At 55.6% G+C, this 17,176-nt stretch overlaps 1 protein-coding gene across 1 annotated transcript in view; it reads left to right on the forward strand.

Annotated features, from left to right (window-relative positions):
• Nucleotides 1–17,176, forward strand: part of TLL2 (tolloid like 2) — a 144,484-nt gene that overhangs the window by 114,019 nt on the left and 13,289 nt on the right. Inside the window, exons 10-13 of the mRNA XM_070057473.2 lie at nt 6,324–6,440; nt 7,555–7,700; nt 8,122–8,317; nt 17,016–17,141. Of these exons, the coding sequence (XP_069913574.2) occupies nt 6,324–6,440; nt 7,555–7,700; nt 8,122–8,317; nt 17,016–17,141 (585 nt within the window). The remainder of the gene's footprint in view (nt 1–6,323; nt 6,441–7,554; nt 7,701–8,121; nt 8,318–17,015; nt 17,142–17,176) is intronic.

Below are 17,176 nucleotides of genomic sequence, written 5' to 3' on the forward strand. Positions count from 1 at the left end.
TATCCAAAAGAGTTGCTTAAGACACTGTGCAGGCCGAACTCCACTGGAACAAACCATTTTGCAATCTAAAATATAAATATCGGCTGGCACCACCGCTCACTAGGCTAATCCTCCGCCTGCAGCGCCGGCACCCAGGGTTCTAGTCCCGGTTGGGGCGCCAGATTCTGTTCCAGTTGCTCCTCTTCCAGGCCAGCTCTCTGCTGTGGCCCAGGAAGGCAATGGAGGATGGCCCAGGTCCTTGGGCCCTGCACCCACATGGGAGACCAGGAGAAGCACCTGGCTCCCGGCTTCGGATTGGCGCAGCACGCCGGCTGTAGCAGCCATTTCGGGGGTGAACTAATGGAAGGAAGACTTTTCTCTCTGTCTCTCTCCCTCTCACTGTCTAAGTCTGCCTGTCAAAAAAATATAAATATCATGTAAAATTATAAATATGAATAACACCTAGAGGTTGGTTCAGGATGACAGGGTATGTTTTTAAGATGTATTCTGTTGTTGGGTTAGATATGTTTTCCAGCCTTTCAACCTTGGGCATGTATTATTTATGTGAGCTGCACATGAACTCATCCATGGAAAGGCAGTGCAAATGAGAGGTGTGGGCAGGTAGTGAAAAGAGAAGAGCTGGCTCACTCGCGATGGGTGGTAAGGAGAGAGCCGTCTTGTGGATGGCCAAGGGTGCCGAGCTTTGCGTAGAGGGCCGATGGCTGCAGGTCTCAGGAGCTGGCTGGCAACGGCATCCAGGCTGGAGCTGGAGAGAGATGTGAAAGGGCGGCAGCTGGAAGGGTCTCAGCCCTGTGGGGTGGGCAGTGTATCAGTGAGGGCTTTGTCCCAGGCCTATCTTCACGCGTGCAGAAAAGCCACATTTGTTAGGGGTGGATAGCAGGTGTGGGGGTGAGCTGTGGTTATGCTAGCCCCAGCCCTGAGGTCTTGTCAGATTCTGGGAACCAAAGGTGGGAGAGGTCAGAAGAGGATGGGACAGGACGCCTGGCTGGACTCAAGGGGGCCCAGAAGATAGGAAGCTTCTCCATGATGCAGGGGTCTTGTCTGGTGAGCTACTGGGATGAGCACACAGTCACCCTCGGCCCGCAGCCTAAATTCCTGGAGGTACAAAGAGGTCAGCGTTTGTGCCCACAGGAGCTCTAGAGAGCAGGGTACCAGATGGGAGGGATCTGTCAGGTAGTTAAGCAGGGCAGGCAGACAGGCCAAGAAGTGATCCCCAGGCCAGGTGTAGACAGGAATGTGTCTGGTGCAGGAGAAGTGGCCAGGCCTTCTGATGGCAGGGTGGGCACTGCTTGCCCGGGAGTTCTGCTGCCTGTGACAGGTGAGTGGACAGGGCAGGTGCTAGCGGCCAGAGGCGTGTTTTACAGGTGGCTGGGTATGACAGAGGGTTGGATTCCCAGGGCTGGTTTCTACACCTGGCACTGCACCAGCAGTTCCCAGGAAGGTGTCTATGTTTCCAGCTTCCTGGAAAGCTGCAGAAATGCAATTCCCACAAGCAGGGCAGGGAGTGATCCTGTGAACCTAAAAAAACATGTGTGCGTGCCCGCGCCTGAGACCTGGGGAGGGGGCTGCAAGGTTGCTGCCAAGCTGCCAAATGGTGGCCTCGGAAAAAGGAAGCACAGAGTCCCTGGGTGGCCCGGCCTTCCTCTGTACGCTCCTCAGTTATCTGCATTTTTTACATAAAACCTGTTTGCAAAAAAAGTGGGAGGCCTTCCATGAAAGTACGGAATTGTGGGACCTCCTGAGAAAACCAAGCTCCTCGAGTGCTGATGGGGTTTCTTTTCTTTTCTTTTCTTTCTTTTTTTTTTTTTTTTTGAAAGGTTTATTTATTTATTTGAAAGTCAGTGTTACACAGAGAGAGGAGAAGCAGAGAGAGAAAGAGAGAGAGAGAGAGAGAGGTCTTCCATCTGATGGTTCACTCCCCAATTGGCTGCAACAGCTGGAACTGCGCCAATCCAAAGCCAGGTGCCAGGAGCTTCTTCCAGGTCTCCCACATGGGTGCAGGGGCCCAAGGACTTGGGCCATCTTCTACTACTTTCCCAGGCCATAGCAGAGAGCTGGATCGGAAGTGGAGCAGCCGGGACTTGGACTGGTGCCCATACGAGATGCTGGTGCTTCCAGCCAGGGCATTAACCCACTGCGCCACAGCGCCGGCCCCCCGATGGAGTCTCTGAGTCCCACCGCAGGGCAGTGGCCGGGCTGGGATCACAGTGCCGACGCCCCAGCAATGGGCAGAAATGACGACTGCATCTACGTGGGGCATCCCCCTTGGGTTGCCAGAGGAAATGCGTTCTTCACTGTTGATCTGACAGTCGAAGTTCACTGGGCTTCCTGGAATTTTGTTTGCTAAGCCTGGAAGCCCTGGACCCCTGCAGGTCCAAGGCTGCAGCAGACTCCCAGGCTCCTGGGTGGGGGGGCACTCCCAGAGACTTGGGCTTCCCCTGGGACAGCAAGCACGTTCCTGAGCATGGGTGTGACAGGGAGCCGTCCAGCCGCCCTCTCTGACCCGACTTGAAGCCGGACGTTCCTCACAGCCGATCCTGGTGTCTGTGGCTGCGCTGTCATGAATAAGGCAGAACCTTGGTGTTTGTGGTTGGTGGTGATGGTTTGTTTTGTTTCATTTGAGGGTTCCTTTGGCTTATATTTTACCTAGTTTGTCAATGTGAATGTGTGGGGTGTGTGTGTATAATGGACGTGGTATGTATGTGGTGTGTGGTGTATGTGTGTGTGTGGTATGTGGTGGCGTGTGTATGTGGTGTTTGTGCTGTGTGTGTGTAGTGTATGTGGTATGTTTGTGTGTTATGTATGGTATGGATGTAATGCATGTAGTGTGTGTAGTGTGTATGTGGTGTGTACGTATGTGGCATGTGTGTGCAGTATATGTGTGTGATGTATGTGTGCTATACATTCCTGTGTGGTGTGTGTCTGGTACGGTATGTGTGGTGTGTGTAGTATAGTATGTGTGATGTATGTAGTATGTGTGTAGTGTATAGCATTTGTGTGGTATGCGGCATGTGTGTATGTGGTATTGTATATGTGCATGTGATATGTATGTGGTATGGTTTGCATGGTGTGTGTGGTATGGTAGTGTATGACATATGTGTATGGTGTGTATGTCATGTGTAGTATGAAGTGTGGGATGTACATGGCATGTGTGTGATATGTATATGTAGTGTGTATTTGTGTGGTATGTATGTGGTGTGGCATGTGGTGTTGTGTGGGGGTATAATGTGTTATATGTATATGTGGTGCATGTGGTGTGTGTATGGCATGTGTGAATGTAGTATGGTTTGTGTGTGGTGTGTGTGTAGTGGGGGTGTATATGTGGTGTGACTTGTGTGTACATGTGTGTGGTGTGTGTGGTGTGTGTGTAGTGGGGGTGTATATGTGGTGTGGCTTGTGTGTACATGTGTGTGGTGTGTGTGGTGTGTGTGTAGTGGGGGTGTATATGTGGTGTGGCTTGTGTGTACATGTGTGTGGTGTGTACGTGTGTGTGGTGAGTGGTGTGTGTGCTCTGCAGCTGAGGCAGGGCCTTGTACCTGTGCCCAGCCTCCTTCTCGTGCAGGACTTGTCCTTTGCCAACTACGTGGCCTGCTCTAATGTTTCCAAATGCAGTTGTTAGTGGAGTTTTTGTGTCGGGAAGTAGTGCACTGTGCAGCGAGCGGGTCCCCAGGAGGGGTCAGTGCCACGAGGTCCGTGGGGCGGAGGCGGGGGGGCCCCCTGGGGCAGGAGGGTGAGCGGATTAGGGCAGACTGGGAAAGTATGCGTCTTGCTCTGAAAAACCATGGGGCGCATTTTTTCCCAGGGCAGTGTGTGAAAATCCAGGCATAATGGACGCATAACTTTTTATGAATGAACCCTTTATGACTCCCCGCGGAGCCCACTTGTCCTGTCCTCCACTGCATTTCCTCTCCTTGATATCCTTATTAAGCTCCCCCTCCCTGGCCGGGAACCAGATTCCAGTTTAGGAATGTGACACCTTTTCCTAGCCCAGTCTGTCCCCGCTCCTTCCAGAGGAGGCTGGCAGAATTCAGGACGTTTCACCGCTGGGTAAAGAGGCCAGCTTGCTTTTCCAGTTTCAGGGTTGTTTAAGAGAGTCTCCTGAAGCGGGGAGCAGGGTGGCGGTGTGGGGTGCTGAGGACCGCCCCGTGCCAGCTGGAGCCCCTCCCGAGGGCTGCTGGGTGCACGAGTGTCCTGGGGCCCTTCTCTGTCACCGTGACATGCACAAAACCCTGTCCCTGCTTCCCTGAAATGGGAGAGAAGTGCAGAGAGGCCAGGCTGGCCCATCAGTGTCGTGTGCGGCTCGCTGGGCAGGGCAGCCCGTCACAGAAGCAGAAGTGATGAGCCCATCCGAGCACCCTGCCTGGCCTTTCCACAGTCTGGCTCTGACCCTCGGTCCTGGCCGCCCGCTTCCCTGCGGGGCAGTGGACTGGGTGTCTGTTTACCCAGAGCTGCACCAGGCTCCGAGTTGCATGCAGGACAGAGAAGCTCCCAGTGATGGTGGTAGCAGTGCTGGTGTTGATGACGATGGAGGGGATACTGATGGTGCACCCCCAGACTCAGACTGCCGAGGTTCAGATCCTGTTTCCACGTACGGCTTTGAGACTTAAATTCTCTGATCCTCAGTTTTCTCATCTGTGAGAAGGGACTGATGATAGTAGTTGATGTGGGAAGTAGAGGGGCTGGCTCAGCCGGGTCGGTAGCAAGAGGGGAGGACCAGCTCCTGCTAGGGCCTGCGGACCTAGTTAAGAATTGCACAGCAGTTTGGGAGGAGTGCTTGGAAGTGACTGGCAATTGAATCTATCGCATCCAGCTCCGCCAAGGTGGTAAAATGCAGTTTACCTGCAGTTCCTAGCTGCTCTGGGCAGTGAGCAGAAGCGGGGTGTGCTGTGGGCCCCGGGGTGCTGGGTGGTTCTTCTTATGCAGCTGGGTCCTTGGGCAGCCAGGCAGGCAGCCCCAGGCTCGCTCTCTCTGGAAACCAATCCTTAGTGGCAGCAACAACTGGGGCTTTAAAAGGAGAAGGCTGGACTGCAGCGTGAGCTGGGCTCAGGAGGAGTTCCTGCCTTCCGTCCCGTGCCGTCCCCTCCCTGGTCAGCAGCACCTTCTCACTCGCGCTAACCGACACTACGTGGCCGTGCCAGAGGAACCATTACTGAGAATTTACAGGCTCCTGATGCGCTCAGCCTTGCCAAATGCTAGCAGCATTTTCATCTCATCACAGTACTAAGCTCACCAAATCCACAAGGCTACAGGTGGCGGGCGTCGGAAGGAAGTCACAGGAGATTAGCAGCTCTTCTGCCCGGGACTGGGTGCTGCAGTCGGCCACTAGGGAGTGTCCTTGTGGCATTTATTCCTCCCCTTCTCACCCACACCCCCCCTCTGTCGCTAGTGTGGTGTCTCACATGGCCCCACCACTACGAGTGTCCACTAAATACCTGCTAGAATACTGAGATATGAGCTGGGCACTGCACAGTGCACTGTTGTGTTTTTTTTTTTTTTAAAGATTTGTTTTATTTATTTGAAAGACAGAGCTACAGAGAGAGGTAGAGCCAGAGAGAGAGATGTCTTCCATCCAATGGTTCACTCCCCAGTTGGCCGCAACGGCCAGAGCTGTGCCAATCCGAAGCCAGGAGCCAGGAGCTTCTTCCAGGTCTCCCATGTGGGTGCGGGGGCCCAAGGACTTGGCCCATCTTCTACTGCTTTCCCAGGCCACAGCAGAGAGCTGGACTGGAAGTGGAGCAGCCGGGACTAGAACCAGTGCCCATATGGGATGCTGGCACTGCAGGCAGCGGTTTAACCCACTGTGCCACAGCACCGGCCCCAACAGTGCACTGTTAACCAATTGCACTTGATGGCTTTTAGTTTGTTCATCACAATCAAGTTCAGAGTATTTCCATTGTCCCTCAAGAAAACACATCTCATTCAGGCGTAGTTACTTCTCGTCTCCCCCACGCTGCCCAGTGCTTAGTGAATGGTTTCAGTGACTCACACGGTAGGTACCAGGCAGAACCGTGGACGTCCAATGCTAACAGACCCCGGCTGATCTGTGGTCCGAATGGATCAGGAAGGCCGAGTCCATCCCCCCGCCCCCGGCCTGGCCTGCCCTTCTTCAGTGGCTGTGCCCTGGGCACTTGGGTCAGTTGGAATCCAGAATTCTCCAGAATGAGCACACGCGTGGCCGGCCTGGCTGTTTTCACCCTGTGCGTGCTGCAGGGTGCGTGTCGCCGCTCACACGGAGCCGCGTGTGGAACGCCACAGCTCTGGCTCAGCGGCAAGCAGCTGCTTGCTGTCACAGGTGGGCTGACTGTTTGTGTTCTGCCTTCCAGGTCGGTTCTGTGGCGACCAGGTCCCGGAGCCCCTGCTGTCCACAGACAGCCGGCTCTGGGTGGAGTTCCGCAGCAGCAGCAACATCCTAGGCAGGGGCTTCTCTGCCGTGTACGAAGGTTTGTGTGTGATGGGAGCCGGGCTGGGGTGGCTCCCGGGCAGCCTGCTCTCCTGCTCCCCCCGTACACACCCCAGCACACCGCACTGCACCGCGAGGGTCCACCCCACAGCCCCTGTCCCATGACATTCTGGAAGCTGGGGCCAGCTGTGCTCACCTCGGAATTGGTGGTGTCAACCTGTCACCACCCGTGAGCCCTCCGTGCAGTGCCGCTGGGGTGTGGGGTCCCCTGGGCGGGGGTGGCAGGGCGGGGGGTGGACCTCTGTGGAAGGCAGCCGCCCCTGCATAGCTGTGGGAGCCTGAGCAGAGTACTTGCTCTCTGGGCCCGTGTTTCTTTCATCTGGGATAAGAAGACTTTTGGCCGACAACAGGGAATCCCCAGTGGCATTTCTCAGATGGGCCTTGGAGGCTGGGGGCGGAGCAGAGGGAGCCCTGGCTCTGGGCTCCACCCACCTGTTTGTTTGACAAGCTGAGTTTCTCTGGCTCACTCCCCTCCCCACGCTGCTGCACGGTGATGGAGGCCATCTTCCGCTTTAACTTATGGAATTTTGGAGTTGTCAACATTTTGGTTTTTTGTAAAAGAAATAGTGTTTGTGCATGTGTGTGTGTGTGCATGTGCCTGTGTGTGTGTAAACATGCACTTGCCCATGTAGGTATGCATGGGCACATAAGTGCACATATGTACACGTGTGTATGCGTGTGCATGTGCGTCTGCCTGTGTGCCCACGTGTTCCTCAGGACCAGCCATTCCACCCTCTGCCATCCACATTGGAATCACCTGGGAAACTTCACTGCGTCTCATTCCCCCCATACACCCAAGGTCCCTTTGAATCAGAACCCTGGAGATGTAGCTCCAGTTTCCACAGTTCAAATCTCCCAGGTGGTTTTGCTGCACAGTGCAGGTGGAGAACCACTGCTCTATGTGGTTATTTTCTTTCTATGAAAAGAAATCAGAGTTGAAAACATGCCATCATCCTTTCCTGGTGGTAGTCTTTGTTGAACTGATGAAAATGTTGGTATGTGGCGCCTCCTAGTGGTGGCAAGTGGCCACCCACTTTCCTTGGTGAGCTCTGACCAGGGACGACCCCTCACTGGTCCTGTGTGTCTTTGTAAAGCTACCTGTGGTGGAGACATCAACAAAGATGCCGGCCAGATCCAGTCTCCCAACTACCCCGATGACTACAGGCCTTCCAAGGAGTGTGTGTGGAGGATTACCGTCTCCGAGGGCTTTCACGTGGGGCTCACCTTCCAGGCTTTTGAGGTGAGCGTGCTCAGATCACCTTCTTAGGGGGCATTGGAGGGAGGCCAGTAAACCCATCCATAAAGATGAGTTTCCCTTTAAAAAAAATCAAACAGGAAGCTAAGCAGGCATCTCAGGCCTTTCAGGCCCACCTGCCGTCTGAGGTCTGCTGGGGAGGGGAGGGTTACCATGGAGGCCAGCATCCAGGCAGGACTCCGTGGGGGTTTTGTCAACTTGTTCTCCCCTCTTTGTCTCCTCGGAGTCTCCTCCAGGCTGGATTCACCCCTGCCTTCTACAACTAGGGACACCGGCTGCAGAAGCCCGGCACGTGCTGGCCTGGGATAGATTTCTAGACGGGGCCCATCAAGCCCCCATCTCAATCACAGACCTCCAAGCCAAGCCCTCTGGCGTCATCTGCAGGGCCCCTGTCTGTCCCCTTTAGATCGAAAGGCATGACAGCTGTGCCTACGACTACCTGGAGATCCGCGACGGCCCCACGGCCGAGAGCGCCCTGCTCGGCCACCTGTGCGGCTACGAGAAGCCGGAGGACGTGAAGTCGAGCTCCCACAGGCTGTGGATGAAGTTTGTGTCCGACGGCTCCATCAATAAAGCAGGCTTTGCAGCCAGTTTTTTCAAGGGTATGACTTAGCCTTTGTCTCCCCTTCTAGAAGCAGTCTTGCTCCCCATGCTTATGAATCACAGCACCCATGGGCTCCCTGCGGGGAGGAGGTGGGGACTCCCCCACACCATGGAGTTCACGGTAGCTGAGGAGCAGGCCCAGCCCTGGCTTCTAGACAGCAGACGGTGCTGTGCCTGGAGACTGGACTCGGCCAGCTTATGCGGTCAGCGGACACCGTGAGACGGGGACGGGGCATGTCGGTGTAGGGGCAGCACTAAGTGAGCTCCTCCGTGCTCCAGCCACTGCGGCGGGCACCTGGTGCACATGAGGTTCCGGAGTTCCCATGCTAGCCCTATGGGCTCTGTCAGTCATGGGGCAGGTCCAGGACGCAAACCCTGCCTCCAGCTCAAGCTCTTTCCAGAGTGACTCTCATCCCTTGACACGGGGCAGAGGCCACCATGGCCCTGAGCTGCTGACGGGCCAGCCCCCCCACCTGTGTCCCCACCCAGGTCAGTGTAGGTCTAGAGAGAGCGAGGAGCAGCCTCGATGTGGCCTCGGCATCTGCCGCGCTGTGGGGTCTTGGTGGGACCAGACCCCCACTGCCTCTGGCGGCCCTGATGAGGAGCTTCCACACCTCCTTTGAGTGGCAGGTGCCCTCCCCCTCCCTGCTCAGGGCCCACACCCTAAGAGGAAGCCCTGGCTGTGCCAACCCAGAGACCCTGGTCCTTCCCTCACTCCCAGTCTCCACTTCTGCACCTTATTTCAGGCCCTCTCCCAGGTTCTGCATGAGCAGACTGGGTGTCAGAAGGAGCCCCTGCAGTCTGTGCCACCCTGAGCAGGCAGCCAGTTGTCTGTAATAAAGACACAGTATTCCTCTCTGTCAAGGAGGGAGAAAGGAATCTGCTCATTTTGCCTGACCCAGTGTAGTGGTTGCAGAGAGGCATTATACGCTGACAAGTGCCAAACAACGTGGGAGATTAGTTTTGTTTTTTCCTGTTTAAAGACATTCAAAGGAGAGCAAAATGTAAACAGAGAAAGAATCATAATGCTCTGAAAATAATTGGAGACAAAACGTAGTTGCTTCTTTTTTTTAATATTTATTTCAAAGACATAGAGAGAAGGAGAGACAGAGAGAAAGAGGGAGATCTTCCATCCGCTGGTTCACTCCCCAAATGGCTGTGATGGCCAGGGCTGGGCCAGACTGAAGCCAGGAGCCAGGAGCTTCACCCAGGTCTCCCACATGGTTGCAGGGGTCCAAGTACTTGGGCCATCTTCTGATGGTTTCCTAGGCACATTAGTATGGAGTAGATTGGAAGTGGAGCAGTCGGGACTTGAACTGGTGCCCATATGTGATACTGGTGCTGCAGGCAGAGACTTAAGCCTTCTACACCACAGTGCCGGTGTGAGGGAAAAAAAAGCCAGGCTATAACAAGCATACTTCACGTGTATGCCACAGGTCATCTGTGTTTGCAGAAGGTAAGGGACATGGTGACCTCACTTGAGATGCCTGGAAGGAAGTTCACAGCCTCCACTCCATGCTGGACCAGACTGCATGTATCCTGTGTCTCCCAGCCTGGGGAGCCCCCTTCCAGTGTGGCAGTAGTGACACGGGTGACAGCAGTGACACTGGGTGGGTGGCCCTGAGCAGGTTGCACCTCCTCTCTGAGCTCTAGACTCTCCTGCTGTAGAAGAGCCAGCAGGTTGTCGCCAGGAGGAAATGGAAGCGTGGAAGTGAATGCAGCGGCACAGTGGCTGATTCCACTCGTGGCCTTTGCCGGGGAAAGGGGCCTTTGAGGCAGCTGCTGTCCCTAGAAGTGGGAGACATTTTCTATTGCGGTGAGGATGCCGAATTCCCCGCTGACGCCGTATGGGATGGCCACGGTGCAGCATCGGTGCCGCTGTCCTCTGGGGGCCGCGTGTCTGAAATGGGCCTCACTGGGCTGAGGTCCAGGTGTGGGCAGGGCCGTGTTCCTTCTGGAGGCTCCAGGGGAGAATCCATGTCCTGGCCTTTTCTAGCTTCCAGAAGCCGCCTGAATTCCTTGGCTCATGGTCCCCTTCTTTCTTCAGAGCCGGCCATATTGCTGAGTCTTTCTCACGCCTCTTCTAGGCTCCCCGCCTCTCTTCCAGCTTTTTTCCCCTAAGGTTTATTTATTTATTGGAAAGGTAGAGTGCACGGGGGAAGGGGGAAGGGGGAAGGGTCTTCTATCTGCTGGTTCACTCCCCAGACAGCCACAACAGAGTCAGGGCTGGACCAAAACCGGAAGCCAGGAACTCCATCTGGGTCTCCCACATGGGTGGCAGGGGCCTAAGTACTTGAGCCATCTGCTGCTGCCTTCCCAGGTGCATTAAAAGGGAGCTGGAACAGAAGCGGAGCGGCTGGGACTTTTTCTTTTTTTATTAAATAGGTAGAGTTATAAACAGTGAGAGAGAGAGAGAAAGGTCTTCCTTCTGTTGGTTCACCCCCCCAAATGGCCACTACGGCCGGCGCTGCGCCGATCCAGAGCCAGGAGCCAGGTGCTTCTTCCTGTTCTCCCATTCGGGCGCAGGGGCCCAAACTCTTGGGCCATCCTCCACTGCCCTCCCGGGCCATAGCAGAGAGCTGGCCTGGAAAAGGAGCAACTGGGATTAGAACCTGGCTCCCATATGGGATGCAGGCGCCACAGGCCACGGCGTGAGCCACGGGCCAGCAGCAGCTGGGACTTGAGCCTCACAGGCAGTGTCTCCCTCTGCTGTGCTGCATCAGCCCCACACGTCTCCTCTTCTAACCTTGACCTTCCTCCTCTCTCTCTCCCTTATACGACCTTGTGATGACTCCAGGCCCACCCAGAAATCCAGGAGACCCTTCCGTCTCCAAATCCTTCCTTCAGTCCCATGCAGTGTCTTGTCTGCCGTGTCTGGTGACGGTGGCGCAGGGCCCAGGGCCCAGGGCCCAGGTGGTGGACAGCTCTGGGAGGCTGAAGAATCGTGGGGTTTTTATTCTGGATGTTTTATCGTCGTCTCATTCTACTTGTGCCAGTCCTGCTGAGCTTCCCTTCCCCTGCCTTTCTCCCCTGGGTCTGTGGTTGGTTCTCCGGGGAGGGAGCTGCCCACCTCTGGCCACCCATCCCTCATTCTGGGGTCTGCCGCTCACCAGCAATGCACATGACCGAGAGAACCAGCTGAGGGTCGCCAGGTGAGGAAGTAAAGGAGCCCAGTGCTCAGTGGAATCTGAACTTCAGAGAAAACGATTTCTCAGTGTAAGTCCCAAATATCACGCGCCGTGCTGAGTAATGACTGACTGTTGGCCCGATAGTCACATGCAACTAGACTTTCTGAATTATATTTTTAAGGATTTGTTTATTTGAAATGCTGAGTTGCAGAGAGAGAGAGAGGAGAGAGAGAGAGAGAGAGAGAGAGAGAGAGAATCATCTATCCACTGGTTCACTTCCCAAATGGCTGCAATAGCCTGTGCTGGCCCACCCTGAAGCCAGGAGCCAGGAGCTTCTTTGAATCTCCCATATACTTGGGCCACCTTCCACTGCTTTCCCAGGCACATTAGCAGGGAGCTGGATTGCAGTGAGAGTAGCCGGGACCCGAACTGGCACCCATATGGGATGCTGGTGTTGCAGACAATGGTTTAACCTTCTGTGCCACAGCGCCGGCCCCCTGATTCTTTCATGGTATTGGAGATGCCAGTCGGGCCATGGAAGGGAGTATCTCTGTGATGCTGCACTGGTGTAGGGAACCGAATTGAGGGCTTTGATGTACTCCAGGGACCCACGAAAACCAGCTCCGCTTTTGGGTTAGAAGATCCTGCTCCCACCTTGTCCACTGTGGACACCCATTCAGCATTCATCACACTGCGCATGGGTGCCATGGACAGGGCTGGGCTTGCAGGGGAAAACACAGCGCCCTCAACAGCCCAAGGGGGTGAAGGAGACCGGCCAGCAACTGGTGATGACCTCGCTGTGTGGAGCTGGGTGGAGGCCTGCTGGCGGGGCCAGGCTCCCCAGTGTCCCATTTCACGCCCGTTTGAATCTGCAGGCGTGGTTTTAGACGCCTGTGGCAGTGGTCACTGAAGCCCACTGCCCTGACTTGGCGCACAGACCTAGCTTATCGTCCCGTTCTGTCGAGGGGAGCTGCAGAGAGCGGCATTTGGAAAAGTGGGGACACACAACCTTGGCCTCACTCCCGCGTCTGAAAGGAGGGCTCGGGAGCTGCAGAGACCTCACCTCGGCCTGTGCGGGGGCCAGCATGGCATGCATTGGTGCAGCCAGTGTCAGAATGCACTCGCTAGCTCACTGCATCTCCAGCTCCCCCACCCCCACCCCCATCCCGCCCCGGTGGGCATTACTGCCACTCCACTTACCCATTGAGGAAGATCGGGTCTAACGGGGGCAAAGCTAGAAGAATCTGTAGAATCCAGGGCTGCAGGACTCCACAAGCCACTGTCTTTCCACTAAGGAGACCCACAAACCTCAGGGAGGGGCCAGGAAGTTTGTGTTGATGTTTGTGATTTCATTCTGACACCTGTCACCCCGCTGCCTTCTCCACCCCAGGAGGGCATGGGGCATGGGGTGGGGTGCTGACTTTGGCACCGGAAGTTCTGGGAGTGGTCCCGCCTGCCTTCTTCCTAGCTCTGCTTGCCAGCAGGCCTCATGACCTTTCTGTAACTGGATCCAGGGGATTCCCAGTGCCTGGCACACGGTAGGCTCCATAAACACCGAGCAATGAATGAGTGGCGTTCCAGTTCCTCCTCCACAGCTTGGGCACCTGCTAGCTGTGCTGCCTGCCTCACACGGCACCCTTACCCGAGGTGAGTGAGCTGAGACACCGTGCTCTTGTGACCCACTGTCCAACAGAAATCAGAGGCAGGGCCCAAAGGAGGGAGAGCTACATAAGTAATTGCAGATTCCTTAGTAGCCCTCTTGCAGGAATGGGTTACAGGTGAAGTTAAATTTTTTTTTTTTTTGACAGGCAGTTAGACAGTGAGAGAGCAAGACAGAGAGAAAGGTCTTCCTTCCGTTGGTTCACCCCCGAAATGGCTGCTCCGGCCGGCGCGCTGTGTGGATCCGAAGCTAGGAGCCAGGTGCTTCCTCCTGGTCTCCCATGCGGGTGCAGGGCCCAAGCACTTGGGCCATCCTCCACTGCACTCCTGGGCCACAGCAGAGAGCTGGACTGGAAGAGAAGCAACCGGGACAGAATCCGGCGCCCCAGCCGGGACTAGAACCTGGAGTACCGGCGCTGCAGGCGGAGGATTAGCCTAGTGAGCCACAGCGCCGGCCAGGTGAAGTTAATTTTATGGTAGATCTTATTTAACCTAATATGTCCCCAGTATCCACAGTATTAATGAGATGTTTGATGGGGGTTTAGAGATGCTAAATCTTGGAGATGCAGGGTGGGTTTTACACTCACAGCACCTCCCAGGGCAGGCCGGTGACATTCCCCTGCTCCATGGCCAGGCATGGAGAGGGCGGCCATATCAGACAGGATAGCCTGGGGGCCGGCTGCAGCCCGCTACCTGGGCCCCGCCTTCCTTTGGCAAGGCCACCAGGGGGATGTCGTGTGGACACAAAGCACTTGGCACCCATGTCAGGACTTCCCTAGTGGAAAAAACTGGGAGGGGAAGGACAAAGGCCCTGCAGAAGTGTTGGAGCAAGCTCTTGCCCCAGTGCCAGTTGGCAGGAGGCTCTGCCCAGGGCCCAGCTGGCACGGGACATGGGCCAGGGTGCCAGTTGGCCTCTGCAGCCCTCTGCTGGTGCCAGATGGCAGCCAGCCCCAGAGCCTATTGATTACTTTGGGTGAGAGCAGCAGTATTGCAAGGGCTGGCTGGGCCATTTTGCTCCCTGCCCGGTCCCCATAAAGAATGCAAGAATTCCCTCCTTGACCCTCTCATTCCCCGTCCCGGAGCTGATAGGCCACTGCGGCGTGCTGGGAGCCGGGGCGGACCGGCTTCTTTCCAGGTATTTCTTCAAAAGGGCTGGGGATGTGCCCCCTCGACCCTTTCTCTCGCTCTCTCTGCAGCCACTTTGGGATCCTACCTGAGCCTTCCCATTACACACACTGGCCCCTTCTTGCTCTCATCCCAGCAGAGGAGGCAAAGAAGCAGAGCGCCCGCCAGGCTCGGCCAGGCCCTTTTGCTTCCACCGTGCCCTCCCAGATATTTCTGAGGGGCTTGGCCTTGGTCCCTGCACACAGAACAAGCAGGAGCCAGAGTTTGGAGCAGATGTCACCACAAGGCAGCACCGAGGAATGCACACGCCAGCCTCGCACAGACACCAGGGACCCCATCCAAGCGGGAGCAGGGTGACACGTGGCCACTGTCCTGTCACCTTTGCTGGAGACAGCACAGGTGTACAAGTCTGCCTTTCACCCAGGCTCCTGGGCCAAACAACTCCCATTCTGCTGTGGAGGAAATCTATTCCACCGGCCCCGCTCCCTCCACCGAGTCCTGTTCACCTGGGGCCCTCTCTTCCTCTTTGGTCCTACCCACAGCAAGCACGGTTTCTGACATCAGAGGCTCCCCTGCCCCTGCCTGGGCTTCTGTTATCTTTGTTCTGCCTGGCTCGTTCCTCAACTTCCTTCTGCCCTCTCCCTCTGCCCGCCAGCCAGCTTCCGGCACCCGCGGGGCAGCTCTGCCCTCCCCACCTCCCGCCGCTCCCTTCATTGGCCCTGTTCCTGCCTTGTCTGCTTCCTGTCCTCAGGCACTACTACTGCTGTCTACGGCAAGAGCTCTGTGTGCTGGGCACTCTGTGTGCACCGTGTTCAATCCGCACGACCCTGGAAACAGCAGTTGGATTTTCACTGGAAGGCAGGTCGAGGCTCCCAGAGGCTGAATCACCAGCGGTTTCCCAGTTGGTTGGGGGAAGACCCCTTGGTGGACCCAACCCGGGTCTAACTCGCTTTTAAGGCTGGAGTCTTCTTACTACTTCATTGATTTGAGGCCATGCACCAATTCAACTCCCTGGCTGGGCCTCTCTCCAAAGCCCAGGCACCCCTAAGAATCAAGTCATTGAAGCCTCTGCTGAGCCTAAGGACACATCGCTCTCACAGCTGCCCAAGTTCACTCCCCACTGTGTGAAACAAGGGGGCAGCTCCGAGGGTCCTTCCCCCGAGAGGAGCAAGCAGGCCAGCGAGGAATGTGCACGGGACAGACAGGAAGGATGGGGAGGAAGCGGTCCCCTGGGCTGGAAGGCAGCAGAGCTGAGAGGCTGTGCTGGTTGCAGGGTCCGCATTTTCTGCAGGACTAAATGGCTTGGCGGTTGCACGAAGCCAGACTTCCCACCCGAGACAGAACCTTTGAAAAGTAACAAGCGTCCTAGCTCTGGGAGGATTGAAAAGCCATCTCCCAGCAAAGTCCTTAAAAGGATCCTTGCCTGAGCTGGCGAGAGAGACTTCTCAGGTCTTTATTGGCTCTTTGATGTCCCAGTTTCTTTAATGTGTGGTGAGGATTTAGTGGGCGCCACACCTGCTCTGTCTTACCTTCCAGGGCTCTGTGGACCAAAGCTCTTCATGCCCTGTCTCTGTGCCCTTTCTGCTTCCTAGACTGGACTTTGAACAAGATGTCTCCATGCTTGGCTGCCCCCCTACCCCCGGACTCCGCTAGCTCCGTGAGGCTGCAGCTGCAAGCCCTCTTTCATGGAGAGATGCACCCCCGCTCAGCAACAGTTCCGTTTTTCCTTTGGTTTCCAGTCCTCTTCCTGGAGATGCCCAGTCCTGGGGCTTTCCTTGTCTTCCGTGGTGCAGGGACTAATATGTCCGGGAAGACGCTCCAGTGGCTCATGTACTCTTCCTCTGGATGGCACTCGTGGCATCTGCTTACCAGTGTCCAACTATCCCAAACACAGCACTAGACACTTATGGTGCTGAGCCTCTTAGTGGCCTCATCCTGCAGCTTCTCCCAGGACCTTTGGCTAACCTAAGAGTGTTTTCTGTTACCATGTGCACCTCTTAAGAGTACTCAGAAAAATGCCAAATCACAGGTCTGGCTCATCTAGAAAATACTTATAAATCTAGAAATGGGCCCTTTAGTTGATCCTTTAATTAATGTTTCTGAGAAGTCACATATTTAAGGTAGGGGTGGGGTATTGCCTAGTTACATGGCATTAAAATTGGTGAAGTCTGGGGTGGGTGCTTGGTGCAACAGTGATGACGTTGCTTGGGTTGCTTACGTAACATTGGAGCGCCTAGGTTCGGGTCATGGCTCTGCTCCCAATTCTAGTTTCCTGCTAATGTCTTTCTTGGAAGGCAGCAGGTGATGGCTTAAGTAGTTGGGTCCCTGGAGTGAGTTCCAGGCTCTTGGTTTCAGCCTGGCCCAGCTATGGCTGTTGCATCTGGGGAATGAATCAGTGGATGGAAAATCTCTGTCCATTTCAAATAAATGGGTCCAAAAAAAGAATTTTAAAAATCAAAACCTTGATAAAGTCTTGTGTATGGAGCCTCATGAGTGTTTTAAAGTCACACACGAGCAGTGCTGGCCGGGCACCTTGGAGAAGTCCATTGTGCCGGCCTGGTCTCATCTCGGAGGAGCCCTCGGCTGGCCGACAGGTGCACTGTCTTTATTCTTGGCATCTCAGCCCTTGCTGTAACTACAGCCGGCTTCTCAGATGTGGACTTGGGGTTCCTTGGGAGGTGGTCACCAGGAGCCACCCACCCTTGTTCTCAGAGGACGCTGGCTGAGGGTTCCCTGGGATGCAGAGTTTTGGGGATCAGACCAGGTGGCTTTCCTTCTGCAACAGAGGTGGATGAGTGTTCCTGGCCAGACCACGGCGGGTGCGAGCATCGCTGTGTCAACACGCTGGGGAGCTACAAGTGTGCCTGCGACCCTGGCTATGAGCTGGCCCCTGACAAGAAGACATGCGAAGGTCAGTGTGGGGCCTGCCAGCTGGAGTGAGGGGGT

This window comes from Oryctolagus cuniculus, chromosome 15, assembly GCF_051225735.1.
Source record: "Oryctolagus cuniculus isolate XC-2025 breed Fujian yellow rabbit chromosome 15, ASM5122573v1, whole genome shotgun sequence".
In the NCBI taxonomy this organism is placed as follows: domain Eukaryota; kingdom Metazoa; phylum Chordata; class Mammalia; order Lagomorpha; family Leporidae; genus Oryctolagus; species Oryctolagus cuniculus.